Source organism: Alligator sinensis, unplaced genomic scaffold (genome assembly GCF_000455745.1).
Source record: "Alligator sinensis unplaced genomic scaffold, ASM45574v1 scaffold1059_1, whole genome shotgun sequence".
NCBI lineage: Eukaryota > Metazoa > Chordata > Crocodylia > Alligatoridae > Alligator > Alligator sinensis.
Genome location: NW_005842103.1, coordinates 1,432,417 through 1,446,746, shown reverse-complemented (window position 1 = coordinate 1,446,746; position 14,330 = coordinate 1,432,417). Strand labels below are relative to the sequence as shown.

Sequence of the window (14,330 nt, the reverse complement as noted above, 5' to 3'; positions counted from 1 at the left end):
GGGTTGGGCTGGGGAGTCAGTTGCCAGGCAGATTGTAATGTATCAGAAATCCAATGTCTATGTTTAGTCCATGATCTCTAGTATCCAGGAGGTTGATGAAATGGAGCTCATAGGCTCGTCTCTGGGAAGTGTTGTGTAAGTTTCCCTTGAGGATCAGGACTGAGAGATTGGAGAGAGAGTGGCCCTCCTGTGAGAAATGTGCCCCCACCGGTAATTGGGTGTTTCTGTCTTTGATGGATTTCCGGTGTGCGTTCATTCTGGTGCGCAGTTGTTGTCTGGTCTCTCCTACATATCTTCCATCAGGGCATTTGGTGCATTGGATGAGGTATACTACATTCCTGGAGGTGCAGCTGTAAGATCCTGGGATGCTGATGGCTCTGTTGTGGGGTGTAGTAACCCCAGAACACACCAAAAGGATCCAGACCGTGCCATGACAAGAAATGCAAAACCTGCCAACACATCTCCACCACCCCCACTATTACTACACCCCACAACAGAGCCATCAGCATCCCAGGATCTTACAGCTGCACCTCCAGAAATGTAATGTCTCATCCAAAGCACCAAATGCCCTGATGGAAGATATGTAGGAGAGACCAGACAACAACTGCGCACCAGAATGAACGCACACCGGAAATCCATCAAAGACAGAAACACGCAATTACCGGTGGGGGCACATTTCTCACAGGAGGGCCACTCTCTCTCCAATCTCTCAGTCCTCATCCTCAAGGGAAACTTACACAACTCATCCCAGAGACGAGCCTATGAGCTCCATTTCATCAACCTGCTGGATACTAGAGATCAGGGACTAAACATAGACATTGGATTTTTGATGCATTACAATCTGCCTGGCAACTGACTCCCCCGCCCAACCCAGCCCAGCCCCTGGCTTCTTTACTTTTCATTCCATCCAGGAAGAGCACACACCAACTGCTGCAGCTTCCTGAGCCTGACGAAGGGGTTTTGAACCCGAAAGCTTGCTTAATAACTATTCTCCAACCATTTGGGTTGGTCTAATAAAAGATATCAAATTCACCCAAGGAACCTTGTCTGCCTATATCCTTAGACCAACATGGCTACAACCTAAACCCCTGAAGCCATAGAGACAGTCAGACCCAGATTCTCCTTTGCCTACTGACTCAAAGGCAATGGGACAAATTCTCTTTATTGGATAATAAGGATAAAAATCTGCCCAACACGCGCTGCTCTCAAGGGACAGAAAACATTTTCATTCTTCAAAATGTTTTCATTCTTCTTCAGCTTATGGCTTTTAATGTCATTGAAACAAAAATGAACTGTTCCTTCTTTGTACTTCACAGTGATTTGAGCCTACAATGCTGGACCTACAGTGTGCAAATGCATGTCATTGATGTCGTACGGCTGGCTGACGCCTGGGTCACACACAGCCTCAGTTTTACTTCTGCGTGAGCCTTTTCCCAAATTCCACGTTAAACTGGTGTCGGTGAGATCAAGTTGCTTTTAATATGATTTGCTTGCATGTGTTCACACAGGTGCGAGGCCACGTGACACTATCTGATAGGCCCGTGTGCAACAACTCCCCTAGTTTTCCTTTTGGCCTGCAATGCCATTCAAAACCCAGTTCAACAGGATGCCTAGGCACACGCCTCACTTTAAACTCCCATTCATTCAGCTACACGGCGCGCCTATCTAAAGGCAGGCATATATTTAATTGCCCTGCTGAATGGAAGCCAATGGCCTTGCAGGGAGAAGGAGGTCCCAATGCAAGGTCTTGCACCAACGTCCCTTCGTCCCCTGTGAAAGTGGACCCGTGCATGACCAACAGGCCCAGCTTGCCTCTGCATTCGGCCACGAGATTCACCTGGGAGCTTCATAGTGGTTAGGGGCTGGAAGGGCCCTTAGAGATCATTTCTCCAGGGTATGTCAAGTGCACGGTGCTGTGAAAGACCTGCCGTGACACCCACGCAATTGTAGCCCTGTGCTGAATAAAAAGCATCTCTTTGTTCTTATTCACCATTCAGGACAACCTAGTTTTGCTCCTGATATGGCGGAGAAGGAGCGTTAAAACAGGCCCTTCAAAATGAACAAACACGGGCTAGACCGACTGGCACAAACCCCTTCGCTCGGGCTGCTGCATTGCAAGGAAAAGCCGCGCGGCCTTGCGGAGCGGGAATAGATGCGAGTGAACTTTTTTGCATCAGACAGCCAGCCAAAAAAGCATGCCACGAGGAGCTGTTTCCATACCAACCATGCCAGAAAGTTATATCACTCATCCTGTGTCATGCCACAGCTATTTCTCCCCTTGTTCTTTCAACTCGCTCCGGCAGCTCGCGGTGCTCAGGACACCTGAGCTGACCTGCTCTCACATCACCGTTCTCCTGGCACGAAGGAGGGTGCCTGGAAAGAAGCCCGACCGCATGTTTGCAAGGTCTGCTGGGCCAGGCCGAGGGACTTCACAAATAACACACTGTTTGCCGGGTGACTGAGGCGCGGTTGGGAAAGCAGGACGCTTTGCTGGAAACCAGAAGATCCAGATGCTGGTTCTGGCGCTGCCCCAGCTCATTGTGCGGGCTTGAGCTGCTTACAGACATCGCTCATTTTCCCCATGCGTTTGCTGGGGATAATTACCGAGCTTAGCTGGTTCAGCTGAGCAAAACAATGGTTGAGAGGGGATACCACCGCTCTGGATAAATACAGGATGGCAGCAAATGCCAGGGAGGGAGAAGAGCTGTTGAAGGTGGTGGATGATTTTGGCACAGAATCAGAAAGGTAGGAGCTGGCTAACAAACAAAGAGGTTTCTGACCCGCCTTGTGAAGCAGCTGCCTTAGAGGAGCAGCAGATCCTCAACTTGGTTTAGGGTGAGCTGGATAAATGCATGCACGGGGCTGTATATCCACGCTGGGGACAGCAGGGAACTGGACTGACCGAGCCTGTGCAAACCCGGATCCTGCCTCCCCGGAGCTCAGAGACGGGGTTAGCCCCTGGCCAACGCCAGAGCAGCGACACTGTCCCAGGTGCCCGCAGGGGAAGCCCTACCTCCTCCGTTCTGGTACGTCAGGTAAGGGAAGCGCCACACGTTGCCCAGGCCCACGGCGTAGCCCACCATGGACAGCAGGTAGTCCGTTTTGCTGGACCAGTTGCCCCGCTCAGAGTTCTCATCTTCCCCAGCGCCCTTCTCCTTCGCGCCGGACAGGGTGAAGTCCTGCGTGGGGGGAAGAGACACAGGAGGGTGGTGAGAGGTGCCCGGGATGCCAAGGGGAGCAGCTGCCCGGACAAACACGCAAGCAGCAGGTGGGCTCGCGCTCCGGGCTGTCCTGCCCACGGCGGCCCGAGCTGGGTGCTGCGGTGTGGAGCAAGGGCACGGGGATGGCACCTGCTCCCTGCCCTGCGGGGAGCCCCAGAGCCCACCCCCTCCGCCCCAGGAGCGCGCTTCCCCTGGGACACGCCTGCCCAGGTGTGCAGTCCATTTGGGATATACCTGTCCAGGTGTGCAGTCCCCTAGGATACACCTGCCCCCGAGTGTGGTACCCCCAGGATACACCCACCCCATCTTCCTGACATACACCTGCCCAGGTGTGCAGTCCATTTGGGATATACCTGTCGAGGTGTGCAGTCCCCCTAGGATACACCTGCCCCCAAGTGTGGATCCCCTGGGGTGCACCTGCCCCCAAGTGTGGTACCCCCAGGATACACTCGCCCCATCTCCCTGACATACACCTGCCCAGGTGTGCAGTCCCCCCAGGATACACCTGTCTGGGATACACCTGCCCCTCAGTGTGGTTTCCCTGACATACACCTGCCCAGGTGTGCAGTCCTGGGATACACCTGCCCTGTCCCCCCAGGATACACCTACCCCAGAGTGCGTCTCCCCTGGGATACACCTGCCCCAGGAGCACAGTCCCCACGGAGTGGCACCTGCACAGGAGCACGGTCCCCCCGGGATGCACCTGCCCCATCTCCCTAACTTACACCTGCCCAGGTGTGCAGTCCCTTGGGATACACTTGCCCTATCCCCCGGGAATACACCTTCTCAGGATGCACCTGCCCTGGAGTGTGGTTGCACCGGCATGCACCTGCCCCGGGAGTGCGGTCCCCCCCCGCCGGGATGCACCTGCCCTATCTTCCTAAGATACACCTGCCCAGGTGTGCAGTCCCCCTGGCATACACTTGCCCTATCGCCCGGGAATACACCTTCTCAGGATGTACGTGCCCCGGAGTGCGGTCCCCCCCAGGATGCACCTGCCCTGGGAGCGCAGTGCCCCCGGGATGCACCTGCCCCATCTCCCTAACATACACCTGCCCAGGTGTGCAGTCCCCCTGGCATACACTTGCCCTATCGCCCGGGAATACACCTTCTCAGGATGCACCTGCCCCAGGAGCGCGGTCCCCCCCGGGATGCACCTGCCCAGGTGTGCGGGGTGCCCCTGCCCCGGCGCCTACCTCCTTGGTGCCGCAGCCCAGGCAGCCGCGCAGGTTGAGCCTCCCCATGCTCCGGCTCGGCTCGGCTCCCTGCGCTGCTTCTCCCCGGGCCGGGCCCTTTATCCCGCCTCCCCGCCCGCATCCGGGGCCGGGCCAGGTGGAGCCGAGAGCCCCGGGCACCTCCCCTCCCCTGCCCTGCCCTGCCCCGCACCTGGGAATGCCCCCTGCGAGCCCAGCCCTGCCCTTGCTTTTCCTGCCCCCTTCTCAAAGAAGAGGGGGAGAAGGGACCTGCGGAGGTGTCCAGCACCTGTGCACATCCACTCCGCATCCTCTTAGCAAGACCCCCACCCAAATCCACCTGCCCCCGGGGTACACCTGTTGCAAAGCGGGTTAATATATGCTGGAGACATCCCAGGAAGAGGCTACAGAGGAAGGCAAACGTCCCCCAGTCTGTACCAATTGGACCGGGGGTTGGGGAATCTTCCTCCCCAAATCTGGTGATCAATTTGATCCTGAGCAAAGAGGCAAGACCCTCTAGCCTCCCACACCCAACGCCTCTGATAAAGGTCAACCCTCTCCCCCAAACTTATATAGCAGCAAGGGGATTCAAGCTCAAGGAGAGCTGATGCAAGCCAGGAGCAATGGTCCCTTGGCAAACCCCTCAAGCCCCGTCTGTGACCCCCTCTGCCCAAGGGCCCTTTGCCACAGCCCGCGTGAGCAGCCAGCAGGACGAGCGGGTAGCACCCCAGGCTGGCAGCGCGTCGCTGCACCGCGGATGGAGACAGACCGGCCGAGGAAGCAAAAACAGCTCCAGGACAGGGAAAAACTCCTTGAAAAGAGCCTGATGAGAGTGGGTTGCACACACGTCTCTCCTACGGGCAAGAGACCGGCACCTGGCCAAAGCTTTAACAAAATCAACCGCGGGACAGCCGAGCTCTTTGCCGTGCCCCCCCTGCAATTTGCACGCTCCGAACCCTGAACTGAACTCCAAGCCGTGGCCTGCTTCATGGGGCAGCAATCACGTATGCTCATAAATCAGCCCAAATTTCTCCCGGACTCGGCCCCCCGGTTTGTTTGAACTGTGCCTGAACTTTATGAGATCTTCCGGCAAACCTGATCCGAGCCTGTCGCTTTGAAATGACCCGTGAGACAAGCTGAGGTTGCCTGGCTTCAGGGTACACGAAGGTGCGTAGCTCTGCTCACTTGCTCTCCGCCGCTGGAGCTCTCCATCCCTTACAATCGAGCTTGGTCGTCTTCGATCCGGTAGCGACTCCAAGCGCTGCTCCCATCCTAGCTGTGGGTTTCTTGGCATAACAACCTGGAGTAAACATCCTGTTTCTTGCAACCTCTCCCTAATTAAGGGCTACTGTCATGTTTTGTGCAACTATGGATACCTAAAGGCAGGGCCATATGTAATGCCCTGCACCTGGGAGGTATCCTGATATGTTCCTTTTCGATGCACATTCAGTATTAAAGAAAAAAAACAAGCAGGTCCCGATGAGAATAAAAGCCAGGGTTTATCCATGGAGAGACTCCAACGAAAGCGAAGGAAGGAACCTAGCTAAGTACTAGGTGCCTGCAACCAGTGTAGGCAATTACCTTCCTAATATCTTCATCTGCAAAGAACCACCAAGAAAAAAAGATGCACCGTGGCTGGATTTGCCTCTATTAAGGCATGAAGCATCCCTGGACTTGAGATTATCGTCTACTCTCCCAGGAAGGAGCAGGCGATTGAAGACCAAGCGCTGAAAGACACGGGCTGCTTCTGTGCCCAGGGACACGGCTGAGTAACGGGACCATGCCCTGCTTCACTGTGCCCACCGTGCTGCCTTGCAGCCAGAGGAGCGAGCGCACAGCTCGCCGACGAACTGAAGCAGAAAACCACTACCATTGGGAAAGAGACAACAAAGAGATGTGCTGGATGCAGGGACAAAGCCATGTGTCACCAGGCAAGACCCGCGTCGCATCCAGCACCCTGCCAGGGCAGCCCGAGCCGTGAGCGCACAGCCTTCGGTGCAGCGGGCTCCACCATTAGCAGCCCCCTAGGAGTGACGGGCACATGCCCGGCACACGCCTGGCCATGCCATGTCAGCCTGGGCACACCACAAGTACAGAGGGCCTTGACGAGCTCCCTGGATCATCTTGCACAGAGGACGGAGAACTGTATCACACCTCGCACTTCCACATGCACACATCAGTGCAACAGCGTGTGCAGAAGCTTCCTCCTCCGCAAACCCTACACCAGCGATGCTTTCAGCTATGAAACCTGCAGAGTTCTCTTGTGGTCTAAGGAAGGGAATATAACTTATCCAACAGCCCAGCAAGAGAACTGCCACTCATTGGTATCGCTTGAAAGCTAGAAGGCGTGCGGTGCAACGGGGGCAGAGACGCATCGGACATCGTCTCCCATGGCAGAGATGAGGGCAGTTCCCAGGTATTCCTGTCTTCTTTCTGATGAACCTGAAACCATCCAGAACCACCCAAATCTTCTGATCCAGTGAGGCCAAAATTTCTCTAGCTGTGTTACGGCCGTCACAGCTGCACAGAGATTTCAGCTGCTCTCCTCCTTGCCTCAAGCACATAGTCTCTTGCTGACTGTCTGCCCTCCAGCAGTTTAGGGCTCCTCTTTCTCCTTTTTTTCCCCTTAGAGAGAAGGATCAAAGCTGCTGCTGACACCACGTAGTGTGAGGAAGGCAGAGATGCACAGGACAACATCTGCAGGGTGGCAGCACCATGCTTGTACCATCCAAATGCCTGCACTACCGTGCTCGTACCATGCAAATGCTTGCAACACCATGCTCATAGCATCCAAATTCTTGCACCACCATGGTCGTACCATCCAAATGCCTGCACCACCATGCTCGTAGCATCCAAGTGCCTGCACCACCATGCTTGTAGCATCCAAATGCCTGCAACACCATGCTCGTACCATCCAAATTCTTGCACCACCATAGTAGTACCATCCAAATGCCTGCACCACCATGGTCGTACCATCCAAATGCCTGCACCATGCTTGTACCATCCAAATTCTTGCACCACCACGGTCATACCATCCAAATGCCTGCACCACCATGCTCGTACCATCCAAATTCTTGCACCACCATGCTTGTACCATTCAAATGCCTGCATCCTAGGTCAGGGAAGTACACTGAGGACTGCCAGCCACCCAGGATATTGGTCTTTTTTATGATGCGAGTAAATGCTGTTGGTCCCCATCAGCTGGTTTAGGGAAACTTCCCCTCTTGATTTAGATGCTCCAAGTAATAGTGTTCACTAGTCCCCTTGGCAATCCCTTCTGATGGCTCCATGTGGTTAAGACCTGCCTCTCTCGTGGTCCCCTGGCTAGTTAAGTCCCAGCCCCTCGTGAACAGCGATGACTAAAACCACAGTAAATATTCATCTCTTCCATTCACAGATGGGAACATAAAGCACACCTGAAGGGGCAGGTTTTAAGGATACTTCGGTGAGAACAGGCCCCTGCTGAGTTTTTCTAACCCAGTTGGAGCACTTCTGAAAACGCCTCGAGACCCCTGTTTGCATCTGCAATCTCCTAAAGACCTTTAAAAATCTGTCCCTAAGGCACTAGGGTTATTTAAGCTGAAAAAAACACTGATTTGAAAACCATCTGCATAAATCCCTGAAGGGTGATGACAAAGAGGATGGCGATGGGCTTTTCTCTGTGGCCAAAAGGGACAGGACTAGGAGCAATGGCCTCGAGCTGCAGCAGGGGAGATTTAGGCTGGAGATGAGGAACTTTCTGGCTACGATGGTGGTCAAGCTACCGAGAGAAGTGGTGGGCTCTCCATCTCTGGAAGTGCTTGTAAATGGGATGCTGCACCCGGGGGGGAAAAGGTACCTCTGGGCCCCAGCTGTGAGCACTGGAGAGACCAGCCAACCCGGGGCGTCCTGTGTAACGAGCACATGGAGAGAGCGATAGGGCCGGCCGGGGCACGGCCCAGGAGAGTTGCACAACTCCGAACACAGCTGTCGTGAAAACAGCGAGCTGTCACAGCAGGGCCGAACCCTCGTAAAGCAGCAGCTCGAAATAAAGAGCCGTGAGAGTGAGAAGTGGGTATAAGAAACCACCTCGCCCCATTGCTGGTCTAATGCAGGCAAAGGGAGATCGGGAATGGATCCGGGCTCCCATTGTGGTCTTCCCTCCACGATCACCTGCTTGCAAGCTAGTGTCCAGGGCGGTCTGGAAGGTGCATAACTGCCATCTTCCCTCCCCTTCCTCCCCCATCGCCACGTCGATTCCTTGTGTTTCGGGGCTGCTCAGAAAAAGCTATTTCCACACCACAGAAAATTGCAAACTTCTGCAGTTTGCTTTCATCCCAAGTGGGGAAAGAGCCGGTTTGCAAACGCCGTTGCAAGTCCACTGAAGCCTCATTCAGAAACTTTGCAACGAGCTTCTGGAAACCTAATGAGCCAACGTCAAAAAATCATCGGTGTGTCATGGCTCTGTTGAGCTGGGAGAGGATCTAGGACCCGGGGCACGGTTGCTCTGAGGGGACATAGTTGCACATGGAGATTAACCGAGTGTTGCACGTCCAGCATCATTTCATTCTGAAGTAACAAAGCTTTCCGGTGCAAAAATGTCCCCACACCCAACACGTCATTTTTGACCTGCTCTGCTGGACGCTATCTTATCCTTTTTAGGGGTCGGACGTCACTTAACCTCCGTCACCTCCATCCTCGTTGAGGTCTTTCCTCATTGTAGCACTCTGGGCACATCTGCTACTGCAATCTCAGAAAGAAGAAGCGGGGTTAATTCAACCCACGCTCAACTCTCTGCTATCACAACCAGGCTGGCTGGAGGACTGAAACCGCCCGTTCCCCACAGGAGGCTCAAGCTGCTGCGAGAGCTGCGGTGCAGACATCTGCTCTGAGTCAGACTCTCGGGGTAATTCCTGCTTGATCGTGGAGGGTGGTGACTAGAAACTAATGGGACAGACTTTTGCCTGTGGCGTCTTCAGAGATGCACTAGTCAGTTCACCTAATACGTATTCATCTGGCTCCTGGTGTCAGCTGATGTTTTCCATTTGCATGCGGGAGTCAGATGAACGCATGCATCGAAGCCTCCCAAACGAACCGGACAAAACTGAATGCAAAGGCACACGCGGGGTTAGTCCATCAAGTGAGACTCCATCCGTGCAGTGGATCCAGGTGATCTGGACACCAGTGCCTCTTCCATGCGGCGCATTTGACCCACAGGTGAGCAGCGAGGCCCTCCGGAGACCTGCTCACCTGCGGGGAGGCGGCAGGGGGTCCCGACTGGTCGTGAATTAATAACAGCACAAAGGCCCAAGAGATTTTCCACCCGTCAGGAGCGAGGGCCAAGTCCAAAGCCCTCGGGCAGTAGCGCAGGAATAAAGCAGCATTTAGACAACTACCACCAAAATGAGAAGCCTGCACCCCCCACCGACGCCCGCTCGGCCCCTGCATCGTTACACTGAGCGTTTTCGCCTACTTTTTAAACAAGCTGAGCGTGTCGTCACAGCATATTTCCCCCAGAGGGACGAACTGGGTAGCTGCTCATGTGGAGTATAAACGATGCACACCCAGATACCCAGTTTCTCTGGGCAATGGCATTAGTTGCTCAGGTCATGCCGTGCCTGCCGTCTTCATAAACCAGACCACTTTTTTGCTCTCTGATTTATAGCTTCATGTTAAACCCACTCCCCTGGTGACACCTGAACTCTCACTCGGAGAAGAACAGATGTTGCTTTATGCACTACGAGCTATAATTTAGCCCAATATCTTCCTTTGGCATTAGACACGGATGCAGTGGCCTCAGTTCTCACAGACGTATGTATATCACCATTGCTCCTGGACACAAACTGGACTGTTATTTTTAGTTGCCAAGTGAAAGAGCTTTGGTCTGTCGACCATACAAAGCTCTCAGCAATTTTTGTGGCGGTGTGGCTGAAAATGTCCCATAAAGTAAAAAATACCTATATCTCCAAGTCTCCTTTCTGACCTTTTAGCTGCGCGGTTGTTCTAGCTATTTAACCTGTGAAAGCACCTGAAATACTCTATGCTAATAAAAGGCTTGTAGGAGTATCAGTATTGCACTGTAACAACAGGTTAGACTAATAGAAAGGAGGAGTTAAAATGACATGGAAAATAAAAACTGGGAGTGTGCAGTTATCAAACCCTAAATACTGGAGGAGTGCCCGTAATTCAGGCTATAATGACTAGCTGGATGGGAGGGGGAGTAGCCAGATGTGTGACTAACCCGAGAGTCATTTTCTATAGAAATATAATTAGGAGCATGAAGTATCTATTAACATGGGACCTGGGATGTCCACTTCCAAGACAGCTAATGCGGGGCCCTCCAGCCTGAGTTACAGCAACAGTCAAAATCATTACTATATTCCTCCCAGAGAACAGGTGTACTATGCCAACTGGTTGATTTTACACACACACACACACACACACACTTATACAACCAGTAACATCGTATCTCATTTATTTTACACACACATTTATACAACCAGTAAAGTTATATTTGATTTATTTTATGAACACACAACACACACACACTTATGCAATCAGTAAAGTTACACCTGATTTATTTTACATACACAACACACATGCTTATGCAACCAATAAAGTTATATTTGATTTATTTTACACACACAACACACACCTACACAACCAGTAAAGTTATATTTGATTTATTTTACACACACAACACACACCTACACAACCAGTAAAGGTATATTTGATTTATTTTACACACACAACACACACACCTACACAACCAGTAAAGTTATATTTGATTTACTTTACACACACAACACACACCTACACAACCAGTAAAGTTATATTTGATTTATTTTACACACACAACACACACCTACACAACCAGTAAAGGTATATTTGATTTACTTTACACACACAACACACACACCTACACAACCAGTAAAGGTATATTTGATTTACTTTACACACACAACACACACACCTACACAACCAGTAAAGTTATATTTGATTTACTTTACACACACAACACACACCTACACAACCAGTAAAGGTATATTTGATTTACTTTACACACACAACACACACACCTACACAACCAGTAAAGTTATATTTGATTCACTTTACACACACACAACATACACACATACTTATACAATCAGTAAAGTTATATCTGATTTATTTTACAGACACAACACACACACACACTGATGCAACCAGTAAAGTTATATTTGATTTACTTTACACACACACAACATACACACATACTTATACAATCAGTAAAGTTATATCTGATTTATTTTACAGACACAACACACACACACACTGATGCAACTAGTAAAGTTATATTTGATTTATTTTACACACACACAACACACACATGCGCACACTTATACAACCAGGAAAGTTATATCTTTATCATATTTTAATGCCTAACATTATATCTATACCGAGCCATTTGCATGGGTGTACACACACACTGCTCTGAACATTTAGAAATGTATTTTAACGTAAAACAGACAAAAACCCAGCTCAGGACATCTATCAACAGGGAAGCTCGTTAAACCCGGGGTCTGTGTGGTGTTTACATCTCGCATTTCTCTAGCTGCCTGCAGATGGCTTTTAAAAGAAGGCAGAGATGAACAAAAACTCGTACACGGAGTTTATTTCACTAACGTCAAAAGCTGGCACCATCAAGCCAAAGGGCTTTCTATCACCCTGCAAGAAGTGCCGCTGCCCTCGTAGCTCCGGCGGCCTCTCTCAACGTAAGTGTGATGGCATACGGCGTTTATGCTTGCAGAGCTGGGCTGCCACACGCGCTCTGCATTGCCTCTGCTCTTCTCTCTTGTCCACCTGACACCAGCTTATAGAGAGCAAATGCCTCCTCTGCCCGCTTCTGCTCCCTTTGAGCGGCTCCTGACTCGTGCCGGCCGAGCCCAAGAGACGTCGCACACGAGCAGGCATTTCCCGGGAGGGAAGGTCTGCCTTGTGCCGCCCTATAACCAGCCAGAGCCCTGTGCTGAGGGGCTGGTGGCAGAAAGTGCATGGGCTTCCTTGCAACGTGGAGTATGTACCATTTAAAAAATGCTGCTGGAGCGCTTGTACGCCTCCTCCCAGTGCATACATGCTTCGCAGCAGAGGGGAGTCCTAGGGCTGGCTTCTGCAATGCCCACAGGCGGGTTAGGACCAACACTTGGAAAACACCATCCTTTAAAACATGAATGAGCTTGGAAACAATAAAAAGATCTAGTGCTTTCACACCCTGGTGCCATCCAATAATCCCATTTGTGCCCATTTTACAGACAGGGAAACTGAGGCACAGCCTGGCTATGCCTTTATTGCACTGATCGCTCCCTGTACAACACAATGGGCTGCGGAGGCAGGGACTGGCAGGTTCCTCCCCATGGGTAAGTGCCCTTGCCGCAGCATCCGTCACGCTTCCTCTCCCACCTGCTCCTAGGAGGTGAGAGGTTGGTGCTTGAATCCTTTTTTGGATCCAGCCAAGGGCCCTCAATGCAAAGCCAAGAGCCTGGAGCACACCTGATGTGACACACTGGACAAACGTGCCAGATGGGTAATTAATTACCCAATGCAAATCGGCAGCTGCATTGCACGCCCCCATTTAATTACAGCACATTTCAGCGGTGGCTTTCAGTGGCCCCATCGAACGCAGCACGGCAGGAACGGACAAGCAGGCCTTTATCTCCCGCGCCATGCAGAAAGAGTTATAAGCATCGCTGCACACCAAGACGTTCAAGCCCTATTTTTAATCCGGCTGCTGATGAAAATGAGATGAAGATCGGGAGTTGTGGTAAAATTAGCACCCCCCCCCCCCAAATATTTCTATTGTTTCAAAATGTGGGGGCCTATTGCCCAGTGGTCTCTGCCCTGCTCTGTGGACAGAAGAAACTGAGGGTAAAGGGCTGCACATGAGCCGCAGTGGCTTCACCTGGTTGATTGTCACCCCGAAGACCTCATTGCATGGGATGAGCTGGCAGACCCCAGTGCTCCCACCCCAGCATTCCTGAATTTTATCTTGCTTGCAATGCTGCAATGCTGCTAATCTTGTTTCCTCACAGAGCTGCTCGCCCCCATCCCCTGCCTCACGTTTCCCGGTTTTATTATTCAGTTCTTCCAGTAACAGGCCGAGCCCAGCTCATTGCACACGCTTTTGTTCGGGGAGTCGATTTGCACAATCTCAGGCTGGCAATCCTGTACATTGCTCCAGCTCCACATGAATCCCCCCTCCTTGGGCTGGCTGGTAAGGAAGGGAAGTTTGCAAGGCAATGCAACAGTGCAGGCTGAGGACAGAAGGCCTAAAAGCTGGCAGGATGAAGCAAAGCAACCCAAGAGGTTAGACCCACAGCCACACACACAAGGGACACGCAAACCCAGCTACCCAACCTGCGGCAGGCAATCAGCGTATGGGATGCTGCCAGCGGGAAGGGCTGGCGGGCAGAAGCCAAGCTGCTCCATTACCAGGGACCAGGGGGATTGAATAGCAGCCTTCACCTCCCGGCAGGGGGGCTGCAAAGAGGATGGAGCTGGGCTGGTCTCAGTGGGGCAGATGACAGGACAAGGAGCAATGGGCTCAAGCTGCAGCAAGGCAAGTTGAGGTTGGATATTAGGAAAAACGTTTTGAGTGGGAGGGTGGTGAAGCGCTGCAACAGAGAGGTGGTGGCGTCTCCAGCCATGGAGGCATTTAAGACCTGGGTAGACAAAGCCGTGGCTGGGATGATGTCCTACTTGGAGCAGGGGGTCACACTAGATCTCCCTTCCAACCCTCATTTTCTATGAGTCCAAGAAGCAGCGACCTGTTTAGTCCTCTTTGCTTGGAGGGACAGCAGCAAGGACGTGGTTGCAAAGCCTGGGCTCAGTCACCCATTCAGAGCAACACCCTGAACATACACCACTCCCAGCCCAGTCCAGGGCAGGTGGACATCTCCGC

General features: G+C 52.2%; 1 protein-coding gene across 1 annotated transcript in view; it reads right to left on the bottom strand.

Moving 5' to 3' along the window:
- The window catches only part of SLC6A14 (solute carrier family 6 member 14), a 16,816-nt gene extending 12,341 nt beyond the window's left edge, over positions 1-4,475 (bottom strand). Inside the window, exons 1-2 of the mRNA XM_006024441.2 lie at positions 4,418-4,475; positions 3,014-3,179 (exon numbers count right to left, since the gene is read on the bottom strand). Of these exons, the coding sequence (XP_006024503.1) occupies positions 3,014-3,179; positions 4,418-4,465 (214 nt within the window). The 5' untranslated portion in view covers positions 4,466-4,475. The remainder of the gene's footprint in view (positions 1-3,013; positions 3,180-4,417) is intronic.
- Between the last annotated feature and the right edge of the window lie 9,855 nt (positions 4,476-14,330).